The 15,134-nt window shown below is 55.4% G+C and overlaps 1 protein-coding gene across 2 annotated transcripts in view; it reads right to left on the reverse strand.

Moving 5' to 3' along the window:
• Window positions 1-10,162: 10,162 nt before the first annotated feature.
• Window positions 10,163-15,134, reverse strand: part of ITIH5 (inter-alpha-trypsin inhibitor heavy chain 5) — a 90,227-nt gene continuing 85,255 nt past the window's right edge. For both annotated transcript variants that reach the window (XM_047741921.1, XM_047741920.1), the window contains exons 12-14: window positions 13,629-13,745; window positions 12,158-12,535; window positions 10,163-11,162 (exon numbers count right to left, since the gene is read on the reverse strand). In XM_047741921.1, coding sequence (XP_047597877.1) covers window positions 10,882-11,162; window positions 12,158-12,535; window positions 13,629-13,745 — 776 coding nt within the window. In that variant the 3' untranslated portion in view covers window positions 10,163-10,881. The remainder of the gene's footprint in view (window positions 11,163-12,157; window positions 12,536-13,628; window positions 13,746-15,134) is intronic.

Below are 15,134 nucleotides of genomic sequence, written 5' to 3' on the forward strand. Positions count from 1 at the left end.
GAAAGGGGAGAAGGTCAGAGGGAGAAGCAGACTCCCCGTGGAACTGGGAGCCCGATGTGGGACTCGATCCCGGGACTCCGGGATCATGACCCGAGCTGAAGGCAGTTGCTTAACCAACTGAGCCACCCAGGTGCCCTGCAAATTGTTTTTCAAGGCTGAGTAATATTCCATTTTCTTTTTTTGTTTAAGACTTTTATTCATTTATTTGAGAGAGAGAGAGGCAGAGCACAAGATTGGGGAGGGTCAGAGGGAGAAGCAGACTCCCCGCTGAGCAGGGAGCCCAAGGTGGGACTCAATCCCAGGATTCCAGGATCATGACCTGAGCCCAAGGCAGTCGCCCAACCAATGGAGCCACCCAGGCTCCCAATATTCCATTTTCTTTATCCATTTGTCCATCAAAAGACGCCTTGCTTCTTCTGTCTGTACCTTGGCTATTGTGAATAACACAAGCTAGCGGACACGGGTATATCAGAGACCATTTCATCTCCTGCAGGAGCATCGCCACGGAGAGGTCCCGGGATCCCACGACAGATCTATCTTTGACCCTTTTATGAGGCTGATTTTGAGAGTAGGCATACAATTCAGATCCCCCAAGAGAGGTCACCCCAACCTCCAGGCTGGAAAGGGAAACGTGGGGTGTTGCTCTCCCGAAGGGGAGGCCTTCTCACCAGCTTGTCTAGAGGCTGTGGCAAGGGACCCTTTGCCAGGAGGAGCCCCTATCCCCGGCTTGGCTCACCACCAGAGTCTGATCCAAGCGTGGGGGCCTTCTTGCTGCCCACTCCCTCCCTCCTCCTAGCACCCCTGCCCAGGCCCCACGCAGGGCCTCCTCCCAGCTGTGCCCCTGCTCCCGCTGCAGACCCATTATGTCACCAGACCAGTAGCTGAATGGCCCGACCTGAACGAACCCCTGCCTGCCCCTCTGGAAATGCAGAAAGTCCCCTCCCTGGCCTTCCCAGCCCATCTCCCTGCACCCCTCCCAGCCACCCCTGCTCCCCTCTGTGGGCGGCTAGAGTTTCCAGGCGGGTGTGGGGAAAGTGCCTCTGGTTTATCAGAGTTCATCGGACTGTCTAACAGCAGGCGCCGTGCTGCCAGCATCCCTGCGACTAGAATTTCAACCATTTTCACTGCTTAACACCTCGCTGTCCCCTCCCCACCCCCAACCCCACATAATAAGCTCCATTCTTTTCCAGCCAGCCAGCAGCAGGGGCAGCCCGGGACCTCCCGCGTGGGGACACAGGCTTCCCTGAGCCTGCCGGAGAGTCTCCCCTTTCGGCCAACATATTCGGCTGTAACCCTAGCAGGCCGGGGGAGAGGGGCGCCAGGGCTGAGCCATGGTGGATGTGCGCTTATCCGGGGGTCGCTGGTGCTCAGCTTCCACCGTGACCCTGGGAGCCAGCAAGAATAGGCTTGGCCTTCCCTGACCTTGCAGGGAGGTCTGGGAGCTGCTTTGGTCTCCCTGTGGGGGCAGGAGAGGGATTTTAGGGAGTGAGACAGACCAGAAACAGGGTCAGGTATCATTGGGAGAATTAGGCTCCGTTCCCTCCAAGAAATGGGCCCCTGGGTGACTCGGGGCCGGTGAGGGTCATTCGAGGACCCGGACCAGATGAATTCGGCTCAGATCGTCGCACAGGCCCTTAGCTGGGACCGTGGGCAATGGCTGCCTGAATATGACAGGGAGATGCGCTTGGATGGCTTTTAGTAGGAGTCAGCTGTGCTTAGCTTTTGTTTTGGGGTTTTATTGAGAGAGAGAGAGAGAGAGAGAGATTTCATATTTTAGCTTTTTGTGTTTTGGCCTGTGCTCACGAGTGTCTGTGACCTAAGTGATGTCGAGCCCCAGGACGTCAGGATCTGGTAGGTTTGTCCTACATGCAGACGCCGTGATCTGTGCTTCACAGGCATCCACTTTCTACAGCAACAGGAGCAGCTCCACCAGTCCCGGACTGGTGTTCCCCCAGTGACCGGACGCTGCCACCTTCTGGGGGCCAACTACACCATTTCTCAGTCTCTGTGCGCTTGTTTTTAATATGGTTAAAAATCAGCCAGGAATATCCTTGGCCCGTAACTTTGCAACTTTACATGAGCTTCTGAAGTAAATGCATAAAAGTCAACTGAAAAAAATGAGGCCGTGTGATGGGTCAAGGCCCTTGGGTCCCTGATGTGGGCAAAGATACTCATCTCTCCCTGTCACCCCCTCTTTGCTGCAAGCAGCTGGGGGTGGGCGGTGTGGGCCTGAGCCAGCGGGCCCCACAGCAGGGACGGGGCCCACAGTGCCTTGCGGGTCTCAGGTGGGGGTGAGGTGCCCCAGATGGAGGGAGGCGGAGGATGCGGGAGCAGGGGACACACAGGGGGGCCGCCCCGCATGGGCCAAGGCAGCAAGGCCCATCACAGCAGAACCCGGCATAACCACAGGAATCCGTCGTCGGTTCCAGACCCCACAGGTTGTCCCCCCGTTTGCTTCCCCCATCGCCATGTGACGATGGAGGGTGTGGCAGCAAGGTTTGGGGACACAGGAGACCTCCAGGTGCTGTACCTCCGGACACCTTCCTGCCCTCCTGCCATCCTTGCCCGTGGCCCCAGAGCTAAGTCCATGCGGGCTCCTTCCTTGCTCCCTACCTGCGTAGAGCTCTGTGGGGGCTCGCCTGTCCCCTCCGCAGAGACTAGGACACGTCACCTGCACACTGCAGCGGCTGTGTGACAGCAGGAAGGGGAAGCGGCCTGGGCACCAGACCCCAGGTAGAGCCCCTGCCCACGGGGCCCACGACTCATTAATCACATCCACAGCCGCTTGGTCTGCGTCTCTCCAAGGAGGGCGAGTGACATTTAAAAGCCACTGAGTGTGCACGGGAGTTCTGTGGCTCTCTGCCTCTGCCGTGTGACGGTTGTGGGCTGGGACCCCCTCCCCCAGCCGCTTGCCGCACCGGAGCTCCCAGGCCTGCTTCCGTGTCCCTCCGGCCCACAGCACTGTGCCTCAGAGAGCGGCTTCCCAAGTGCTTTCTAGGGAAAGTGGAGAGAGACGTGCCTGGTGCGATCCTGTGGCCTCCAGCCCAGCACAGCCCCTAGCCCCTTGGCGCCTGGACAGAGTTAGAAAGCAGCCCAGCCTTCCTGCCGCGGACCCCTGCTTTCAGAGGCTGTTGCTGGAGTCACTGCTCAGGCTGCCCTGCGGCCTCCCTTCTTCTGTCCTTGCCCTGTGACACACAGCTGACCCACTAAGGCAGGTCCTGGACGCGGGCTCCAGAGATCCACCCAGAGTCACAGCAGAAGCCGCCTTCGTGCAATCCAGAGTGTCCCGGGTCACCAGGCAAGCAAAGGCACTGTGGCCAGACCGGCCTGTGCTCCAAGAGCAGCTATGTCACCAGGTCGAGGCATTCGATGTCCCTGGAATTTTAGTTTTTTGGCACAACTTATTTTCCTTTATTTTAGTGTTTTTATGAAGAATAAATAAGTTCCCGGAGTGGGGTGGCGGGGGAGCCTAGGGGGCACTGTCGGTTGAGCGTCTGATCCTTGGTTTCAGCAGGTCATGATCTCAGAGTCGTGAAATCAAGCCCCGCATTGCGTCAGACTCTGTGCTCAGTGTGGAGTCTGCTTGAGAGTCTCTCCCTCTCCCTCAGTCTCTCCCCAGCTCATGCGTGCGCTCTCTCTCTCTCCAACAAATAAACAATCTATTAAAAAAAAGAATAGCGAGTTCTGGGGGGGGCACCTGGGTGGTACAGTCTGTTAAGCATCCAACACTTGGTTTCAGCTCAGGTCGTGATCCGGGGTCCTGGGATAGAGCCCCAAGTTGCATCACTGGGCTCCCTGCTCAGCAGGGAGTCAGGTCCTCCTTCTCCCTCCGCTCCTCCCCCTACTCATGCTCTCGTTTTCTAAAATAGATGGGTAAATCTTTTTCAGAAAGATACCTAAGTTCTTACATAAAATACTCCTACTTTTCCCCTCCAAGCTTCCCCAGTTCTGTAAGGCTAGACCCTGTGCCTGTGCCCCTTCCCCCGGCAGACAGAAAACAGGCCCTTCCTCTTCAAACCTGCATACATTTCATCTGGACCTTTGTGTGGGCACACAGCTGTCTTTTACAACTAATTGGAGGAAATGTTATCTCCAGGGATGCCCTCCACATAGTCAGTGCCCACTAAATATTGGGTAAATGAAAGAAGAGGCGAACGTGTTAGTCTTGAAACATTTTGGCTTCTGGGAAGGTTGCATGAACAGTTAAAAAATGTTATGGCCCATCAGTAGTACACAAAATTTTATATTATGTTTTCTTCACAAGTTCTCAGAAGACTCAGTTTTAGTCTTCCAGGCAGGCTCAAAAGGCTGAAGAGGTTGAAAAAAATAAAGAGTTGCCCCCGGATTGCCAAGGAGAACTTTCAGTTTCTAGAATATTCCTGGGCTCCAGCCTTCTTCAAAAGCAAATACACTTGGCTTCTGAGCTGAGCCATCAGACTTTGAACTGGTTCCGCCTTCCCTGTGGAAAGGTCTGTTTTTTCCATAGCATCCATGTGAACGTGTGGGCTAGAAGCTGGCTTTCAGCATCCTATGGCATTTACAGAGCTGGAAAATTCCAGCAATGTCAGGCGGACTTCTAGTTGGAAATCTAACAGGATATGCATGTGTACCGCACATACATTCGTTCCACTCAAATACTGGGACTACTGTCTTTTCTACATTGCCCTCATACGTTCCAAATAGTATTTATTTTTAAAGAGCATATGAAAATGTATTTATAAATAATTTGGTACTGATTGCACAATGAAATTATTGAAGCGACATATCGATAAACTTTGCACGTGTTTCATCTTATATAACCAGAAATTCCCCATGAGCAATCAGGACATTGGGCTTTCTCTTACACAAACACAGCTGTTGTTTTGAGAAAATAATATCATTAACAGAGAATTTTTAGAAAGAATGCTGTGTCAATAAAAATTAATTTTAAATTGGACTCCTATGAAATGTATCCAACACACACGCACACACACACACACACACACACACACACACACTTTAACCTTTATTAGCGACGATTCAAATAGAAAGGACTGTTGCTAGAATTTCTCTTCTTCCCAGTTCCCAAATACTTATAACAAAAACAGACACTTTGAAGATAGAAAGTTCACTTCTATTCCTGAGTTTGAGCTGACGCCAAAATAACAGAAGGGAAATGTCCCCAGACTAGCAGTCAAGGCTGTAAATCTCTTTTCGGGCACCCTCTATGCAGAACCAGAGGCTGAAGCAAGGAATGAACGAGATCCCTAGGGATGAGCCTGGAGAGGACCGACGGGGAGCCTGAGGGCAAGTCCATGGGTTGGTAGGAGGAGAGAAATCCAGCAAAAGAGACTAAAAAAAAAATTGTTTTAATCACACAAAAGAAGCAAAGTGATCCAGAATTCCAGAGAGAGGACGAGGCTGACATAGTCACGCGGTAGAGGTTTGAAGACCCTAACGGCTGGGAGTGGGCTGACATCAGGAAAGGGAGCGAGACGTCTGACATAGGCTCCGGTCAACGTAGTGAGGGCAGAAGCTGAACGAGTTAAGCACTTACGAGGTAAAAAGAAAAAAAAAAAAAAAAGGACGTTTGAACACCTCTCTCTGTAGCACGCCTGAGGCAGACACGAAAGAAAGCTGGGAGCTCAAGGCAAGCAGGTCAGGGACAAGTTTCAGACCAGAGGACACCTCCAGAGTGACATTTGGAACCTAGAGGACAGAATCTGGTGGGAACCAAGAATCTGGAGATTCGAGAAAGAAAGAAAGTCCCCGAAGCCCCCACGCAGGGGACGTGAGAGTGGAGGTGGGCAGTGACGGCTGGCGGGGGGCGTGAAGACCAGCGAGCCGCTTTGCTACGAGCCCAAGCCGAGGGGGGGGGGGCCCTCCTACAGTATTCTCCTGCAACGGGGGGCCAGTGAGGGGGCAGCTGGGGGGCCAGGGGGCCCAGAAGGTGGAGCGGAACACGGCGTGTTGTGGAAAACACAATGCCAGCAGAAGCCCCGGGGACGGGATGGGGCACGGGGAGCGGTGGCTTTCCCTGGCTGTCCTCTGCAGCCCAGAGCGCAGGGCTGGGGACAGAAGCGGCCCCCGAGTCCGGCGGAAGGCGGGTAGAGTAAGAAGGCTGCTGCCCCTCGGAAGATGCTCCCGGCCTCCTGACTTAGAGGAGGACGTTCTGTGGCTGCCTCTGCACACGCTCTGCCTGCTGGTGGGCAGCTCTGTCCGTCTCTCTGTCTGTCTGTCCCCACTGCCTTCCTGCCCTCACAGCGTGCTTCCTCTGCACGCGGGGCGCAGCCCATGGCCACATTCGTGGACGGCATTTCCGGCGCTGTTCCCATCCTTGCATTCGTTCTACCTCCCACTCCAAACTGCCACCTCCCTGGAGGCAGGGGCTCTGTTTTCCTCTGGATCCCTGGGTCTGGAACACTGGATCTCCAAACCCACTGGGCCACCCAGTGAATCAGGTTGCACTGAGTACTTGGAAGTCCGGGAAGTATCTTCATCGGCCAGCAGCAGATGAAGATCCTGGGGTCTTAGTGCAGCCCCTTCGTGTTACAGATGAAGAAGCCGAAGTCCGGAGGGGCTGACTTGACGCCCCGGCTCTCGGGTGTCTGCTGGTTTTCTCTTTCATGTGGCTTTCCAGTGCCGTCACTCACATTCTGTGGCTGTGCTGGCTCTGACCCGGGGGTGCTCCATTCGGAATTTAATGGAGCTCAGCGGGGATCGGCAGGGCCCCTCAGCCCCAGAGGGGCAAGGTCTCAACCACGGGCTAGAAAGGCTCCGGGAGGAGGGAAGGCGCCCCGGAGGCAAAGGGAAGAAGCAGCAGCAAGACAGTGGGGATCAGGGTGTGGGAATGAGGGACCAGAAAAAGAGGTGACAGAAGTTCTGGGAAGTCGGAATCTCAGGAGATAAGGGACAGAGAGGTTTCAGGCGCGCCTCTCCGCGTTTGACAGGCACGTAAGGCCGGTCCCGAATGGCCGCCGTGCATCTCCTTTTCTGCACCTTGTGCTGTTTTAACGTCCTTCTTCCCATGTCACTCACTCCTCCATTTACATATATTTACATGTTGTTCAGAAATGTCTATAAGCAAGCAGCACAGTTGGCATCACCGGGCTCTACTTCTGCAGCCCTAACTCAAACAGAAACGGACCGATATGCTGTCTGTCTTTAGACAATTTCTTTGTTTAAAAAAAAAAAAAAAGAAATAAGGCTCTTGAATGTGAAGTATCTCCTACCCTCCTTATTAAATGGCCTAAAATAAATATTTAAAGTTACATTTCTAAGTCTTGGCTTAGCTAGGTTGCTTTATTTGCTGTTTATTTTAGCTGGACCGTGTTCTTGGGGTCCAGGAGCCCCTCCGACAGAGGAGCAGTACTGTGTACATTCTGGGGAGTTAACCCACGGGACAGAATTCATATTTTGGCCTCAGCAGCTTAGTCAGCTCAGGCTGCTGTTCCAAGAATACCACGGATCGGGTGACTTGGCGCACGTTTCTTGCTCACAGCTCTGGAGGCTGGAGGTCCGGGATCGGGGAGCCCGAAGATGGGGTGTCTGGTGAGAGCCTTCTTCCTCGCTCACAGACAGCTGACTTCTTGCTGTCCTCGCACGACGGAGAGCAGAAAGATCCTTTCTCCAGTGTCTCCTCCCAGGAGGGCACTAATCCCACCAGGGGCCCCACCTTCTGGACTGCGTCTCCTTCCAGAGGACCTGCCTCCAAACACCATGACACTGGGGGTTTAGGCTGCAGTCCGTGAATTCTGGGAGGACACAGACATTCATTCCATTCGCTGTAGCCAAGAGGTAGGTACATGTCAAGACGTGAATCCCGTCCCTCATCTATCTATGAGGGTACACGATTCAGTGGAAGACTCTGTGTCATGCCCGACAAAGTCAAGGAGGAGATCTTGCTGGCTCCCAGCACCCAAGCCTCACCCTGTGGCTTATCCTCCAGGTCCCACTCCTTCTGGTTGGAAGTGGCAAATCCTGGAAAAGTCGGAATGAAGAAGAGAAGCACCCAGCATGGCTGGGTGGGGAACATCCCATCCATTTTATCTGGGAATGTGACGCTTTAAATTTGAAAACCCTTAGAGGGACCCCGCTCAGATGTTTCTCTTCCTCAGATGGGGGGGGGGATAGGGACCCAGGAAGAGACCTGCTAAGACCCCACTCAGTTAACTTTTTGGACGTGCTAACACTGGCTGTGGTGAGAACACGAGATTTGCCTTTTAATCTCTCACTTAGCACCCTGCCCCCGTTTACAGGTGCTCGAGGGAGAGAAATGATGGACCACAAGGTGAAATCGAGGCAAAGCTAACAAGATGAATTCTGGGCATTCATCGTGGCCCTGTTCTACTGTCACGTAATGTGGGAAAAGTCACTCAACTGGACTCTGCCTCAGTTTCCCCACCAGAAAAAGGAATTCTTCCTTTCCTCTGCGTTTGATTTTAAGTTTTTAATTTATTCCTTAATTTTTTTTTTTAAGCAGAGGATGAGAGAGAATGTGTGCCCAAGTTGGGGGAAGGGCAGAAGTAGAGGGAGAGAATCTCAAGCAGACTCCATCCCGAGTGGGGAGCCCGACATGGGGCTCGATCCTATGACCCTGAGACCACGACCCGAGCTGAAATCAGAAGTCGTATGCTCAACTGACTGAGTCACTCAGGAGCCCCTGCGTTTACTTTTGAAAAAGCTTGCTACCCACAACACACATGACCAGCGGAAAATACTCTGTTTTCCACTCAAATTACAAGGTCCTAAGTGTAACACAGCTGCGGAGTTTTTTGGAGATATCGCCATCTCAGGCCGAAACAGATCATTTGATGGTAAATAAGTTTTGCAGTAAAAAGAGACGACAAAGAGGAGGATAAAGAAAAGTGGGATTTGTCTGAAGTAAAAACATTGGAATAAAAGCTCAACCGTGATACTCAAAAACCATTTCTTCCCCTAGAGGAGGAGGGGGAGGGGTACCTCACAGGAATATCCTCTGCTCTCAGCAAGCAGCGGTAACTGGTGTTGTGTAGTAAGGGTCTTCCCTACAGTCTTTTCTTCTTTCTTCTTTTTCGAGGAAACTCCATGCCCAGCGTGGGGCTTGAACTCACAACCTTGAGATCAAGTGCCACAGGCTCTCTCCTGGCAGCCCTGGGGCCCAAGCTGGACTGTGGGTCTCCCCTGAGGCCACCGGACAGGCTGGGCCACCTGGGCTGGTGCCTTCGCCGCGCTGGCACGAGGACAGGCCGCTGAGTCTGGGGAGACGGGAGCCCCAGAACCCAGAGCGGGCTGGGTCGGACCCGTTGGGGGCCCGAGGCGGGGCGAGAGCAGGTCTCTGAGACAGAACCGAAAAGCTGCCCCCGCCCCCACGACCTCCCGAAGCCGCCTGGTCCGCCAGGAACATATGGATGTCATTTTGCTGCTCAAATGCTCCCCTTGAGAGGGCGAACATGATAAACCACTTTCCTAGCTCCGAGTTCTCTCCCAGTGCTAAGGAGGCGGCCACATCGCGTGAGAAGCGCGCTCTGGAGTCGCCCCCGATGGGCAGAAACCCCTGCGAAGCCGGCATGACAGCTTTGATCCAAACCAGCCTTGCGTTCCCATAGTCGTTTCTCTGACCCCAATCTTTCTCGCAGTGTGCGTCCCGACTGCGCGCCTCACCCAGCAAGGACCAGGCTCTGCTGAACCTTGGGGACCCGAGACAACCCAACAGCAAGAGCAAGAACTGGCAAGGAGGACAGGGCAGTGGGGGCCCCCAACGCCACCCTCAGCCCCGCTTCCCCTGGGTAGGGTGACAGGCTTGGCACGGGGCCCTGCTGGAAGAAGGGTGTCGCTCCCTGGCCTCTGCAGTCCTGGCCACGGATTTTAACCTTTGCCTGGTGGCAGCAGATGGCCCATCCGAGTTCTGGAACCAAAGTGCCCCCTCTCGCATGGTCCACGGGCTTTCCCTCTCCGAGATGCGTGCAGGCCTCTGGGCCGTGAGTCCATCCCGCCTTCTGGAAGCCCGTTCCTGGGAGGAGGCTGACGCCACACTCCGTACTGCCTCCACCTCCCATTCCCAGCCTGTGAGGGCCCATCTGTCACCTCCCCGAGGACGGCTAGCAAGCAAGGCCAGAACTATGACAACGAGGGAGGGCGCCAAGTCGGACGCGAATTAGCGCTCCAACCCAGACAGGCCAGTGAAAAACAGCCACGCGGGTAGTCCTGTTTATTAGCTTTACTGGAATAAATAGAAGCACGCCCATCCGCACCGCCCAGTGGTTTACAAAGCCCGTCAGACATCGGTATCTCGGATGCAGATCTTCTATCTCCAACCAATTTTTCTTTTTAAATGAAAACTCACTTTCAAAGGCAAGATATCACAGCAGGAGAAAATCCTCTCCAAAGAAAAGGCTTAATTGTTTACAGTGATCAAATCTATGAGCTATTTGCCTGCCCATGGCCGGGGCCCCATGAGCGGTCCCCCTGAGGCTACACATCTGGAGAAGACAGTGGTTCTAAGAGGAGGGATTCCTAAGCACCGGCACACGGCGAGAAGCAGAGTGCCCAGCCTTGGCCAGCTCCACGGAGAAAGGGAGCTTTGTGGCAAATGTGCCGTCATCAGTACGAGAGGCGACGAGACAGACAAGCCGGTTGGTATGAGACGCAGTGTGACCTTTTCCCCTTGGGGCCACCATCTTTCTCTGTGGGATGGAGGGAAGGTGGAGGCAGGAGGAGGAAGTAGGAGGAAATGACAGTTCCGCTTCCGAGGCCTGACTCTACCCTTCTCTCAAGCAGACCGCGGGCCTCAAGCCACTCGCGGAAGGTCACGGGTGGCAGCTACCTGCCAAGACACGAGGATGCGCAAGCGACAGGAAGCGCGCCGTGGGGCCCCCGAAGACCACTTCCCTGTCACGCACTCATGCGTCCTGGCCGCTGGCGTCAGAGTCCGCTGGAGGGTCTCGGGCCAAAGGACGTCTGTGCGTCAAAAGGATGGCTTGCCAGGTAGTCTCGGTACTCCCCGTCGATCAGTTTGGCCGCGTTACTCCTGGCAAACCAGCAGTCCACCTGCTCCTCCCCGTTGTAGATTTTCCGCTGTTTCCAGACCACCGGGACCTGGCGTCCTTTCACCTTCAGGATGGTCTCCGCCGGCTCGCCGGCCTTCAGGAACGGAGGGTGGGAGGGCTCCTCTGTGAGCCTGGCGTCCTGGTTCAGGAACTGACCTGGGAGGACACAAAAAGCCATCAGGTCGAAGTCAAGTGCGGGGACCCCTGCGGCGAAATAGCTCGTGTCAGTTTCGGGCCCTGGTGACCAGCCAGTGCACGGGGCTACCTGCGGGCGGGGGACGGATGCGCTCAGAGGCCGGTGTACCTGACTGCCCTCACAGGCTGCGCTCTCCCAGCAGACTCACACCTGCCCGTCTGTTTGCGGGGTGCGGACGGGGGAGTCCTAGGTTGGGCTCACCGTGGCCTGCCCTTCTGGAAGGCGGCTGCTAACGCTGGAAAGCTGCCTGATGACTCATCTGGACAGATAACCTGTGTCTCCGCGTGAGCTGGGAACCAGCACGGGCCGGACAGGGAAGGAGGCTGGGGTCTTCCCTCTCCTCCAGGCCACAGCCCCGCTCCCAGACTGTGTCGCCAGTGGGTGTGGAAAGCGTCAGTTAGGCCGTTCCTGATCCGCACCCCCAGAATTCTGTGGGTCAAGTGAGGGCACGGCTAAGGCTGCAGGAATCCTGGCCCACGTCTGGGCGAGGCGGCTCCTGCTTGGCAGTCCAGTGGGACAGAAACACGTCCCGCTCTAGTGCCAGGAAATTCTGCTTTCTAAACTGGGCCCTGGCGGCAGCTCACCCTTTACTTTTGGGCAAGGGGCCCACATGGGCCCGCACGTCGAAAACAGCCAGAGAGGACTGCCTGCTGCTCAGGGCGGGGTGGGGGACTCGCGCCCGGGGCCGGGCTGGGGACTGCCCTTGATGGCATCTCCTTCCCAGAGTCAGGAGCCAGACCTCAAGAGGATGACCCCCGAAGTCTTTGCTCACTTTTCCAGAAGGCCAGTGAGAATCAGCGGATGCAGCCCCTTCCCATTCTAGAAAGTCACCAGGGAGCGAGGCCTGGAATTTCATGACCGCACTGCTCAGGCGAGCTAACCGTGCTGGCGGCAGCAGCCTCACGCTGGGAAGCTGACTTCTGGGCTTTGAGCCAGCGTGAGAGCAGCCGCCTACCTAACAGTCCGTGGCAGTTGCCAGAGAGGCCTTTGCTGTTGGCGATGTAGAAACCCAGGTGGTTTCGCTGGTAGGGAGCCGGCTTTTTGTACAGGTGAATGAGGATGACGAAGGCAATGGTGCTCTGGATGGTGACGGTGACGTTGGCGTTAGCAGACACAGACACCTCCAGCCCCCGACTCCCCGCCACCGCGCTCTGGTTGCAGGGGAGAACCAGCCTCTCCCCGCCGTCCAAGATGACCCTGCTGGGTGTGATCTCCAGGTAAGACCTCTCCGGCTTGTTGACCAGGATGGTGATGGTGCGGAAGTAGGTGCGCTGCTTCTTGTGGCCGCTTGGGGGCGCCGGGGCCCCAATCAGCTCTCCGTTCACTGTCACACCTGGAAGGCAGAGGGGACACGGCAGCGGTCAGGGCACCGTCTGACCCGTGGGAAGGGGCCCCTTGGTCCTGCTGGATGAGTGAAGGCACGCATGCGTGAAGGTGTGAGAAACGCCGTCCCCTTGTTATCAATACGTTGTACCCCGGGAAGCGAGGTGTAGGCTTGTCCTCCCTGGGGCAAGGGGAACGGGGCCGGGAGGAGAAATCCCAGCCTGAGCAGAAGCCAGGTACCGCAGCCTCAGGACTCCGGGATTCTCTGGCTGTTTCCATCCTGATCACAGAGACGCCAGGAACAGCCCCTAGGAAGGGGGGGTGGCTCCGGCGGCGGGGGGGAGGGGTACAGTCAGGGCCCCATCTCCCTGCTGAGCCTGAGTTAGGACAAGTTGAGATTTAGGTCGAAAGCTAGGAGGAAGCCTTGCAAGAGAACAAGGTAGGACAGGAGCCCCAGGACCACCCAGGACAGGAGCACCTTCCATAACTGCGTCACACGTCACCTGGCCTTCAAGAAAGGCCTCCTCCTGGAACCGAGAACAGCCACATGGCCTTCCCTCAGGCACTGCTACCTGCGTGTGGCTTGAGGGCTGTGCGCATACTGACCCCTTTCAGCCAGCCCCTCCCCAGACTGCAGGGGATCAGAGCCCTGTTCACCTCCGAGTTCCATGCACACAGAGCTGGGGGCTTCACGTCTGCACTGCAGAGGAAGCACGAGGGCTGGTTTTAGGGCTCCAGCCGTCCCACCGTGACGGTTTTGGAATGGAGAGACGTGGTAACAAAAACAGATCCTGAATCTCTACAGCCCCTGTGCATTTACAAAATGACTTCGCATCTGTTACGGAATTTAGCCTTGGCAATAGCCTGGTGAGACTGGCAGAGCAAATACCACGGCCTCTGGGTTACAAAGCTCAAGTCAGAGCAGGGCTTCCCATGTTTGTCTTCCTGACTCCAAGCCCCACAGTTGACTTCCTTTAATGAAGCACTCACAGTCCTCAGTGAGTGTCTGTGATGTACCCCCTTATCTCCGTGGCCGTCCGTCTCAAGAACAGAGGGGGGCAGTCCTACCTCCATTACCCTTGCCCAGAGGTCACAGAACGTACCAGAGTCTGCGTGATCGGAGACGAGCCTCAGGATGTCCCCCGGCTGCCCATCGATGTTGAAGCAGACGGTGAGCTTGCTCAGGGGGAAATCCACGACAAAATGGGGATCTCCATCCACTGCCAGACCACCAGGCAAAACCAGGAGAGAGCGAGAGAGACAAGACATTTATGGGGTGCCTTCTGTGTGTACACACTCCCTTCTCCTGGCTCATGCACTGTTTATTTCACCCGTCACCGATCCTTGACGTCCAAGTGAGGAAGGTGCCCGGGGGTGAAGCGACACACCAGCGTTACATGGTGTGCGAGGTGCGTCCGTGAACTCGGGTCCCCTACACCCAGACGTGATGATCCTGTCACCACACTTCAGCCACCAAAATCATTTCCTGTCTCCTCCGGCCACCCCAGGCAGGAGACGTGGATGTGAACCCTCCCTCTCCTGTCACTGGAGCGCCATGGGGTCAGACATCCACAGTCCCTGTGTGACAGCGGCCACCAGCACACCCGACCGAGGGCGGTGACCATGAGGGGTTCAGAGACACTGGGAGTTAGGGAGGATGGTCAGCGATGGCCGTGAATGTCCCGCCTCTGGGGCACTTGGACCTCAACGCTCTCAGGTTTTGTCCACAGAGGAGACCACAGCCCGTGGCCCGTCTCTGGTGCTTGTGCGTTCCCCTCATTTTCACCTCCAGTCAGCACGAACAGCCTTGCCTCTTACTGCACGGACAAAATAGTTCCCGACCGTCTACATCAACTCTCTCCCCTCCCAAGACTGGAGAGTTAGCTTCTTTCTGATTTTTATGCCAAACACGGCATGTTTCTGAATTCCTTTCTGTGTTCCGCGCACACGCACGTACACAAGCCTGGATAGGGTCAGTCTTTTCAAGTCACAAGCAAATCAATGTCCTCAGTGCGACTGCTAAAAAAACAAAACCCCTTCCTGTTCCTAGCATGACTCAGAAAGGCCCAGGAAAGAAGCCGGCTGATCTCTCTGGGACGCGCCTCCAGCACCCCATGATAGACAAATACAAGATACCGGTCTTTTGTAGATGAGGGAAAAGCAAAAAAAAGACACCCATAGGAGACCAAAGTCCTGGTCCATGATTTTGGTACCGTGTAGGTATGACTGCAACTACGTGACAGTTCTCTGAGAGTTTCTTGTGGTCACATCACATCATTTTTACTCAAATCATCCAAACCCTTTCACCAGGAAGGGTGCTGCTTGCTTCAAACAGGGGAGGAGATGTCTGGAGCTCCTTGCTCCACGCGGCATCCAAAAGGAAAGTTTCCTCGAATTCCACAAAGCATGTGCGTGTTCAAAAGAGCTGTGCTTGCCCCGTCAGAGACCGCGTGTGTCCTCCCCACCTGGCTGTCTCCAGAACGCTCGGGGCACGTCGAGCACATCAGCAGCTAGGGAGTGAGAGACTTAACAGAGGAAGATGTATACATTTCAAGACTAAAACCCCACCTTTGTGTTGCTGTTCCATCTGGATGCTTATTATAATCCCA

This window comes from Lutra lutra, chromosome 8 (genome assembly GCF_902655055.1).
Source record: "Lutra lutra chromosome 8, mLutLut1.2, whole genome shotgun sequence".
NCBI lineage: Eukaryota > Metazoa > Chordata > Mammalia > Carnivora > Mustelidae > Lutra > Lutra lutra.